Source organism: Medicago sativa, chromosome 8 (genome assembly GCF_051527215.1).
Source record: "Medicago sativa cultivar Bolivia chromosome 8, Bolivia_mono, whole genome shotgun sequence".
Classification (NCBI taxonomy): Eukaryota; Viridiplantae; Streptophyta; class Magnoliopsida; order Fabales; family Fabaceae; genus Medicago; species Medicago sativa.
In genome coordinates this window covers 74,393,187-74,404,621 of record NC_140756.1, presented here as the reverse complement: position 1 = coordinate 74,404,621, position 11,435 = coordinate 74,393,187, and the positions used below count along the sequence as shown (strand labels likewise).

General features: G+C 34.2%; 1 protein-coding gene across 1 annotated transcript; it reads left to right on the top strand.

The window, feature by feature from the left end:
* The first annotated feature begins 2,342 nt into the window (after positions 1 to 2,342).
* Positions 2,343 to 9,801, top strand: LOC146901441 (putative glucuronosyltransferase PGSIP8). Its single transcript, XM_085732777.1, has 5 exons — positions 2,343 to 3,074; positions 6,522 to 6,780; positions 7,855 to 8,056; positions 8,166 to 8,313; positions 8,965 to 9,801. The coding sequence occupies exons 1-5, from the start codon at positions 2,803 to 2,805 to the stop codon at positions 9,503 to 9,505; spliced, it is 1,422 nt and encodes a 473-aa protein (XP_085588903.1). The 5' UTR covers positions 2,343 to 2,802; the 3' UTR covers positions 9,506 to 9,801.
* Positions 9,802 to 11,435: the final 1,634 nt, after the last annotated feature.

The window sequence follows — 11,435 nt, the reverse complement described above, 5'->3', positions numbered from 1 at the left end:
AAAGAAAGAGAGATAGACGAGATACCCGAAAGGATGAGCCCACCCCAAAAGTATGCATTCACCTCACCTCTACCACCTAACAAACTCATCATGGGTACCACCACACGCCGCTACCAATTCCAACACAGGATAAGTTGAACCTCATACTCATCGTAAGAGTAAGAGCTAGCAGGGCACATGGCGCAGACGCACCATAAGGCATGGTGTGGCAACTGCCACACCAGAATAGTGCCCAATATTTTTTTTAATACAGTAGACCGAAAAACTAATATATATCATATAATTCGATAATGTTACACAATTCAATGCATAGCCCAGCGATAGATTGTCCTTTAACTAAAGGCGTGTCTATGGTTCAACTCCCAGTGACTCTGTTTTTAACTTTTTTAACTTTTTTTTAAGAAGAAAATCATAAAAAGTGTGATGGATGGGATTCGAACCTGAGACATAGGGGTGAAGCGCCTCCGTTTTTAACTTTTTTGCCTCCGTTTTTAACTTTTTTTTTTAAGAAGAAAATCATAAAAAGTGTGATGGATGAGATTTGAACCTAAGACATAGGGGTGACTTTTTTTTTAAGAAGAAAATCATAAAAAGTGTGATGGATGAGATTTGAACCTAAGACATAGACATAGGGGTGAAATAGACCTGCCTTAGCCATTTTACTATAGTGTTTTTTTGTTTTTTTTCCGCATTACTAATATATATATCGTATTATAAATCAAATTTACACTAAATAATTTCTTTTATAATTTTGCTACATCAAACCATCATGTCTAGGTCCGCCCCTGGCAGAGAACTCCGCCGAGATAGAGGTTTTATCGAGGGGTTGACCTTGAAGAGAGTTGTAAGGGTTGTTGAGCCAATGCATCTTCTTCCATCATTAAGGGATCCTCATAGTGAGTACTTCGATCATGCATGAGTATTGTTGAAATATTTTTAGGCACAAGGGAATGTCAGCCAATTCACATGGAGGAGGCGGCTATTTTGTTTGATAAAGAGTTATGAATGGTGGTTGAAGACATTGTGGTTGGTGGAGTTCCTTTCTTTTGGGACCTTCAATGGAGGATGTCTTCTTTACCTATTATAGTTGGGGTTCGGTTTTATACTTGACATTATTGGTTTCCTCCTACACGTTTGTGGCTTCCAGGGCCCACTCATGCATTTCAAAAGATCGCTTACTGAGAGACAGCAAAATAGACTCTAGTTTTGATAATATTTTGGATGACCTTCATTGTACAATTATAGATTTTAATTTTAACATTTTTACTAGCAAGGACATTGCCCCTCTCAAAACCCAGTATTTTTTGGTGAGTGACATAATATAAAAGTCACATATATTTATATCTTCTTACTTATAATTTTAATCAAAATTTCATATAAAATATCATTTATAATTAACACACGTTAAATAGAAACAACAAAAGGACGGGTTCGCTAATATGTATAATGAGTTAATGGGTTGATTTCGTTCTCTATAATAATTCTGAATTATTAAGTGTTCGTTTGTTTCCACGTCGAAACAATTTCCAAACGAACAAATAATAAAAAACTAGGAATTTTAGAGTTAGAAAATCACGACAATATTGTCTTCAGACATGAGAAAAAAGAGAGAAATGTGTATCCAAACATACACCAAGGTAATTTTCTCTAAAAAATATGGTTTCGAAAGTGGCCAATTTATTTTTGTTGGTGATTAAAAATTGTCTTATTCCAAAATGGGTTGTGTCTTTTTATCGTACCAAAAGAATTATGTTTTTCACAACAAACTAATTAAAACATGTATTTTTTGATCGAGAAGTAAAAATATGCGTGGGGCCCAAAACTTTACTAAAATGATAGAGGAAAGTGAAGTGAATATTTTTTTTTTTTTTATAGATAGACGAAATAAAAAATTGACAAAATAATCATTTAAATTCACTTGTATGAGTAGAAAAGTCGAAGTTTAAATCACGACACGAACACAACATCAGTTCAACAATTTCAGAATTTTTCTTCTTGAGGTAAGATTTGTGGTCAGTAAAGTAGATATTTGGATAAATAGTTATTTTGATTCTTGAATGTGTAATGAGTAACCACAATATTCAATATATCAAAATTCTAAAATAATATTTGATTGTGTATTTCGTTATCGTTAGTCAAAATTGTTTGTGACCTTAAAATAGTTCTTTAATACAGACATTAACTATTTTCATACGTGAATTGATATGACACTAAGTAAGTACTTATATATCGATGACTAATATGATAATGTTAATAAAACATTTTAACTTAAATGATTATTTTGACTAACATAATGTATTGTGAAAGATTATTTTAAAATTCCGATATTTCTGAGACTATTTGTGTTGGTCGTCAACATTCAAAGATCAAAATTATTATTTTTCTAGATATTTTAAGAAGGGTATACTCTATAATAATGACCTTAGTGTTAATATAAAAAAAAAAAAAAAATCCGAGATTCGTTCATGTACTAGCTTCTACTGGGTACCCGACTAATAAGTAGTATAGTAGCAGCAGCTAGCTAAAAATCTAAAGCTGTTTTTTCCTTCCTTCTTCCTCCTTTCTTTGTCCTCCTCTCCTCGGTTTTTCTTCTTCTTTATACTATTAAATTATAAAACTCTCTATCTACTTTTTCTTTCTTCCGTTACTTTTTCTCAGAAAACCCAAAACGGAAGAAAGAAAAAACTCTATGCCCCACTCACGCAAAGGAACACGTTGAGAGCGTGAAAAAGTATACACAGCACGAGAAGATTGAATAAATATTCTACTCATATCAATATCAATCAATCAAACACACACTTGATGGGTTTGGCAAAGCGGCAACGTGAGCGCAACAACAATGTCATGAAATGGTGGTTGCTGGTGTTATTATTATTATTGGGGTTTTCAAGCTTAGTTGTTAAAGCTCAACATAAAAATGCATATGCTACTATGATGTATGTGGGTACACCAAGGGATTATGAGTTCTACATAGCAATAAGAGTTCTGTTTAAATCACTTGCTCTTCTTAATGTTCAAGCCGATCTTGTTGTCATTGCTTCTGTTGATGTTCCTCTTCGTTGGATTCGAGCTCTGTAAGTCCCGTCCCTTTCATTACACTCGCTTTGGTTTTTTTATTACAGTAATTCTCTTAATCTAGTTATTCCCCCAAACTTCTGGTAACATGAAAGAAAAAATGTTATTATAGTTTTGAATAAGATCAATTTTTGGTGTTTTGGTTGTATACGATGTTTATGGGTTTGGGGGCATGGATGAGGAGGATGACCACCGTCGTTGTCCGGTTACAATGGTATCTTATGTAAGATACCCATAAAATCTTGTTCTGGGTCCACACGCGCTTCCAAGTATAAGTATACTGTACTTTTTAGGTTAAAAATCTCATTATTATTTACTTTTTTTTTTTCCTGTCTGAATCGGATTATTGTTACTAGTATAGTGTAGATGAGTTTCAATTTATTAAATCTTAATATATCATCAATTAATTGATTCAAATAATAAGAAAATTGGGACGTGTTTGCGAGTTGAATTTTAGAGGGTTAAATCTATATTTTAATATGTACTCTCTTCGGTCACATTTATAAGAAAAAACAATTTTTTAGGTACATCCAATAATCAAATGTATTTAACCTATAAATGTGACCGGATACATTAATTATTCAATTTAGTTAAAAAGTCATTTTTTGCTTATAAATGTGATCGGAGGAAGTAATTAAGTAAATGGTCAGAAATTCAATCGTTGACTTATATGAGAAAAAATTAAGTTGATAAGATATAAATCATCTTGTATGTTTTATAGATTTTCGATAACGATAAAGATTAATCACGGCTAAACGATAACAAAATTTGTCCTTGGGAGCTTAACTCAGTTGGTTTGGACAATACATAATATATGTAAGGTCGGGTTTTAAACCCTGGCCACCATAGAAAAAACGATAACAAAACTCTGGCCAATATCATACAAAAATATCAAGTAATGTTATAATGAGGAATGATATTTTGACAACCAATTTTCAACAACTTTTGTGACAACTCTCTTTCATACTCTCATTATACCTTTATTCCCTCTCTTCCTTTTTCTCTTTCTATTGTTATTGTCCAATAAGAATGGAGAAAAAAGGTTGTCCCTAAAAAGTTGTTGAAAATTGGATGTCAAAATATCATTCCTCTATTATAATAAAAGGAAATGTTAACCAGTGCCTCGGGGGCACTGGTTAAGGACCTTAAATAGTAACTTTTTATGAAAGTTTGTATAATTAATGTTTTGGAAATTGAAAACTTTGACATTTTTAAATAATAATTACTTAATTTAGTATGCTTAAAAGTGTCCCGGGGCACTCGTTAAGAAGACCCTGTAATAAATGATCTAATTTCCTCACTTTTAGATGAAAAATAAAATATTGATGAAGGAAAATATCATAAATAAAATAAAATTATGTCTTCCCTTTTTAAGCATCGATTTTTTTTTTGAAAGAAGCATCGATTTTGTTACTTTCCTTTTTTAAATCACAACTAGCTGCTAAAAATTGTCCCATGCGTTGTGAGTTTGTGAGTGGCGGTGGTGTTTAAACGCTCCGAGTTGCGCGTTTAGTTCAGCACTCTTTCAACCGTCCTTTTTCTTTACATATCCATTGGTTTTTCTGCTTCCTTCGTCTCTTGTCTCTATTGTTGTTTTCTCTTTCTTTAAGATCAAATTTATCTTTAAAATATTTTAAGACCAAAACTAGTATGTTTCTCATGATTACGGGACTAATTTAATTTTCTATTATTGTTCAATGATAGTGATTTTAAACAATTCAAAATCAGGTTTGGTAAGATGATGTAGAAGGCAAATAATAAGTATTGCTAGCTGTCCATATTTCCTCTTGGAAAAATTATTTGTTAACTATGAATTAGAAGAGATTGATCGTTCACCATCTAAATTTTTGTCCTAGTCATAATTTAATAATACTAGTTTATAAACAAGGATCTCCACATACACATCTCGTCAAGAAAGGATAAAGATTAAAAAAATACACTTACAAACATATAATAAGTAGGTCACCTACTCACCTTTAGTCAAACACTCAGCTCAATATTATTATTGGCTCTTGAGAGGAGCCTAAAATATCAAGGGATCATACCGAGAACAATCACCTAAGTGGTTTAGACACCGTTGCTTCATCCAAAATCTTAAGATGTTTAATATACGAATTCTCTCACTTATAAATTGTTGGCTATTCATATTTTCATCTAATATGAGACTCTTTTGCTTGGACACATTAACACATAAGAGGGGGAAATATGTTAAAAGACCAACGTTTCGTTTAAACCTTAAGACACATTGTTTGAACCGTTGTATGCTCACACACATCAACGAGACACACTGATAATTAAAAGTCTTCTTGACAAAGTGATTATCAAACAGTGTATCTCCTTGATGTGCGTGAGCATCCGACGGTGCAAGTTATGTGAATAAAAAAGCTTCTGATTGTTAGGGAGCATCCTGTGTGCTTAGAACTCAAGTGAAAGGTAATTGGTGTCTCTATAATGAAAATGCGAGAGAATCTATATACTCGATGTTTTAAAGTTTCATGTGAAAGATAATTTGTTCTATTATGTCAAATTAAAATGAAAATTTCATGCTTTTTATTGAAGAAAATAAGCTTAAAAAACATAATTATCACTTACAGCGTATCCTTGCCAATAATGTACATAGTACTGTTTATTGAAGCTTCATTATGAGTAGTTGTGACAGGAGTATTGAAATTGATAGCAAGGATTTAGACTGTGCAATGTGGTGGTCCATACAGCCATACCATTATTATATAGAGAACAAAATTTGTAGGGGAAATCTCCACCCACATGTGTAATTAAGAACGCCCTTTTGATTTCTGGCTAGGGGTGAAAGTAGGTCGGCATGTAACCTGTCAAAATATTTTTTTAGATTTGATCTAGTCCTTTTGAAAGTATAATCTAACTTGTTTCGTAAATGCAACTCATATGGTAAAAGGTTGCATAGACATTTGAATTATGGGTCTAAGTTTGAACCCGCAATGTCCCTCTTCTCTTCACTTAGTGTGCGTGAGTTTTACTATCGGGCTCTTCAAATTTTTTATTTTTTAGTCTAATAAAATGTAAACTATATCGAAGTAAGTTAAAGGAATAATAGGCCAAAGAAAGAAAATATATGCAGAATATATGTAACCTTTAAAGTTTGTGACTACATAAATTTATATGCTAAATACCGACATCTATTTCAAGTCAATATACACCAGCATTTCATCACTAAAGACTAATTAGATAAAGTGAAAACAAATACGTCAGGGTTTGGCGTTATATGAAAAAAAGGAACATTATTTGATCCATCAGACCATCAAGATAACCAATTTGATGAAGTGGGCCTAAGTTATACAACTTTAAGTATTGATACCATTTTCTATGTGTTGGACAAGTTTACTTACGTGGACGTATTAGTTAATTAACTTACTTGATAATTGAGTTGAATAATTGACCATAGTGTATTTTCTTTGTGGACTGTCAAGTGAAAAAGAAGATGGTGTCAAAGTAATGAGAGTGGAAAATTTGGATAATCCTTACAAGCATCAAGATAATTTTGACAAGAGATTTAAGTTATCATTGAACAAACTCTATGCTTGGAGCTTAGTGGATTATGAAAGGGTAGTGATGTTGGATGCTGACAACCTCTTCTTACAAAATACAGACGAGTTGTTTCAATGTGGACAGTTTTGTGCTGTCTTTATCAATCCTTGCGTTTTCCATACAGGTCTCTTCGTATTGCAGGTATATTTGTCCAAAATAGTCCTATAAATTTAAATTGCCACGAAAGTGCAGGTGCAGCATATAACACCAAAATTAACATGTTTTTTACTGCCTTTAAATTCTTTCATTTTCATGTTTCATTGACAATATAAATGCATAAGGGTCTTTTTGCTTGGAAGCAGTAGCAGATAAAGGAATTCAAATTTAAGAGGACAGTGAACAAAATTCTAATATTTATTTTGTATGTTGCATAATAAAACAACGGCTCGACATAATAATTTGTTGGTTTTTTTGGACCTTTTGTTATGTTCAATACAAAATGAACTCAAAATCCTCACTCTACCACTTCAAACTCAACTTTCACCTCTGATTAGCGTAGTTAGTAGCCAACATGTATCCACATCCTCCGCTACACATCACACTCGCGCATCAGACTTTTTTTATAGCTAATATCTTCGTACAAAAAATTGCTTCGCAGTTAGAAATTCACAGGTCATAGTGTAATTGATAATGTAACTATAAAAATAGATTATAAAACCTGAGGGGGACCATAACACCTGCCTGTCCCTCTTCTCCCCCCTAAATGAAAGGGAATGTATGGAAGTGGAGAGCGAAGCTAAATCTCTCCCAAGTCAATCGTAGCTTTTTGGGGAATGAGTTAGACTCGATTCAAAATATAAGATGGTGTGCGAGTCTATTATTGATTTTGTTTTTAGACCACTGGGAACACATTCCAAATGTCTAGTCTTTAGCATGTAGGAAGGAGTGTGTTGAGAGAGAAACTAGTTGATAACCCAACGTAATTAGGACTTTTTGACTCCTTGCCAAATCCCCACCCCGGTATTTCTCCATAGCTTTGTCATTTTGAGCCAACTATGAGACTAATCATTGGTCCAAAGGTGTGTATTGTGGGCGATCCCTTACTCACAAGCTCGAATGTGTTGCAAAGTGCCAACTGTGTCACATCTATTGGGTAACCAAAAACAGTACAAAAGTTGCAGGAAAATTTATATGAAAAAAGACACATTTTTACGTGAAAAGTGATCATCTTAGTTGATCTATTTTACATGGGTTCTAATTATATGATACTTGCAGCCATCAATGGTGGTGTTCAAGGACATGGTTCATGAATTACAGAATGGGAGAGAAAATCCAGATGGTGCAGACCAAGGTTTCATAGCTAGCTACTTCCCAGATTTGCTTGATAAAACATTGTTTCATCCACCTCCAAATGGCACCAAACTTGATGGAACATATAGACTTCCTTTAGGCTATCAAATGGATGCTTCTTACTACTGTAAGTTAAAAGGAAAAATGCATCTTTTTAGCTTTTTGAAACCGCACTTTCTTATTTGCTTATTTAGTGCAATCTGAACTCATGCTAACACATTGATCCTGACTTTCAGATCTTAAACTTCGCTGGAGCATACCATGCGGACCAAATAGTGTGATTACATTCCCGGGGGCACCATGGTTGAAGCCGTGGTATTGGTGGGCGTGGCCTGTCCTGCCATTAGGCCTCCAGTGGCATGAAAAACGTCTTCAAACTTTAGGGTAAGTTCCAAAATAAGCGCATGAACTTATTGTGTTAATGAATTGTACTTCATTCTAATGAAAAGTCACAAATTTCGTAAGTTCGTTTTGGTTAAATATGTTTTTGGTCTCTGCATAATAATCAAGTTTGATTCCACTAAACATTTTTCTCACAAGTTTAGTCCACTTATTCCATGTTTTAATTTAAGAATTGGTTCTTAAAATTGTTTTCAGCTGATTGGCATGTTTTAATTTAAGAATTGGTTCTTAAAATTGTTTTCAGCTGATTGGAAATGCATAAATTTAGGCGAGCGCGTGCCACATGACGCCACGTCTAGCATATATTGACCTTGCATTTTGTCTGTTCAATTCAATCAATAGAAAATTAGAAATCATAAAACAAGTGGTGAGATCCATTTTTGAACCCTGGAATAAGTGAGACGCCAAATGTAGGAGAAAAATTTAATAGAACTAAACTTGAATGTAAGGTACTTTGTAAGAATTAAAAACATATTTAACCTTTTCCTTTCTAACATTTTGGATGTTAAAAACAATGGATTTCTTAAACAGACTAGTGAGATCTCACCGAGTATTATGTTCATTTGCTTTATGGTACCATTTTCCCCACAAATATGCAAGTTATAGTAAGAATTGGTTCATTCTTTTTGTCAGGTATGGTACAGATATAGCTGTGATACTTATTCAATCAGCAATATATCTTGGAATAATAGCACTGACTCGTTTGGCAAGGCCAAGCCTCTCAAAATTATGCTACCGCCGCTCTGATAAGAGCATCACATTGGTACAAAACATCCTCAAACTAGTAGCTCTATGGAGTATCCTTGCTGCATATATAACACCCTTCTTCGTCATTCCTCCAACAATTCACCCAATGCTAGGCTGGCCTTTGTATTTCCTCGGCTCTTTGTCTCTATGTTTGGTTGCAATCAACGCTTTTCTTCTTCCGGTGTTACCGGTTCTGATGCCATGGTTTGGTATTATTGGAGTTTTAATTGTCATGGCGTTTCCTTGGTATCTGGATGGGGTAGTAAGAGCTTTATGTGTGTTTGGTTATGCATTTTGTGCCGCACCGTTTTTGTGGACATCTATTACTAGGATAATGGCTGGACTTCAGGTTTCCTTAGAAAGGGAAGGTTTTATGCCTAGATTAGGAGACTCTTCACCACCTTCTTGGTTCAACAAATTATATTGAGGTGTCTAATTGGGCAACATTTGCAGGAACTGAGTCAGGCAAGGTTATTGAAAATTGAAAGGGGAATACCCTACAGAAGTTTATGTTAGAATTATTCCCTAATTTTTGGAGTGGGAGGGACATTTGCACTCATCAGTAGGAGGATGTTAAGAAGCTATTGTTGTGTATATAAGATTGTTTTGCCGTTGATTAGATAGGTGTATGATGTGCCTGATTTGTTGCTGTATTAAACTTTGTAAGCCTATTAGGCAGTTACATAGGATCAAAGATATAGACATCATTAAACCTTTAAACAACTATAACTCTCTTTTTTTAACAGACAAAACTTATTTCGTTTCATTCAAAAAAACATGAATATCATCTGCAAAATTTGTTTATCACTTGATAAAACTAACCTCAAATTTCCATGGAATTTCAAGATATCTGTACACTTCAAGAATAACTATCAAATTAAAAATGGTGGGAGATTTTCAAAGACACCCTTGTCATTCCTCAGGCATACGCCGAATCCAAAGCACCTTTGATTCTCAAAAATGTTACGTCTACATTACACTTTTAACACTCCATGCTTTGGTTTTAACCATCTATTGCCGAGCCCCTTCCTTCTTACAAGCTCGCTCACAAGCACGAGTAATTCTTGCACCATGCCGCCATGGTGACTGATATGTGTTGGCCTTTCTATCACATCCAATACTTTTTCTACCTCCATATCATCATCTAGTTGTCTGGCATCCTTACGTGAGTGTTGTCTCCAACATCAGAACATGCGTATTGATCTATCAAATACTGGAGCGTATTGGTGATAAGGTTCTGGCTCTACTACTCTGCCTCACGTTCCATAAGGTCATAAACTGTAAGATTTTCATGGCTTCTAATATACTAGTTTAAGTTAGGTTTATCCCTCGACCAAGGGTAGTCCTAAACTATAATGTTCCTACCCTTCCCAACTTCTAATGTGCAAAAATGTTCCTACCCTTCCCAACTTCTAATGTGCAAAACTTAGCAATGACCAAACCACCCTTCGACAAAATCCTCTTGAGAAATATGTTAGATTTGAAGACGCGGTAACTACAACATCATGGTCAGTTTGATTCTGTAACATTGTTAAATCTAAACAAATAGACATAGATTTTGACATTTTAAAGCAAGTCATCAAAAGTCAAAAGGCACCTTATAAGTTTCCATACGTCCCCGATATTCTTTTTAGGGTCTTGTTAACCAGTGGAGGCACTGGTTAAGGAATCTAAAAGTAGAAAAATTGTCTTGGAAATATAAACTGTTACTTTTGACTAACTAATTATTACACAACTTTTTAATAAAATTTTACCTCTTTTAGCTGCTTAACCAATGCCCCAGGGCACTGGTTAACATTCTCCTTCTTTTTATAGTTCACACTTCCCTTTCGTTCACTCTTGTTTGCTCTACAAACACAGCTTCATTTTCAAAGCTCAACTGCCATAATGCTTGACATGACGCCATTCTTCAATTATATTTATGCTTTCTCTTCAAACCCTTAGTTTTTTTTTTTTTTTTTTTTACAAGTTCTTTGCTGAAGACTAGAACGTGTTCCTATTTGAAAGTATTTGAAAGACATGAAAAAAATGGAGAATTTTCTCATTCTATTTTAATGTCAAAGTGAGTCTCCCAAAAAAAAGGCATTATGCAGAACGACACACATACTACTTATAAATTACAAAAGGTATCTTGAACCCACCTTTATGTCATCCTGTGTTTTACCTTTACACCACCGCCCCACCCTCTACGCAATACACGCCCTCTCTCCCATTCCCTCCTCATTGTGGTAATTCACTTAAAACATATTTTTAACGACGATCCAACTCATATCAAGTACGGACTGTCTTGCTTGGTCATCAAATGGTTCTTTTCAGACTTGCATATAGCTCGTCATGTTTCATAATGGAAATCTAAT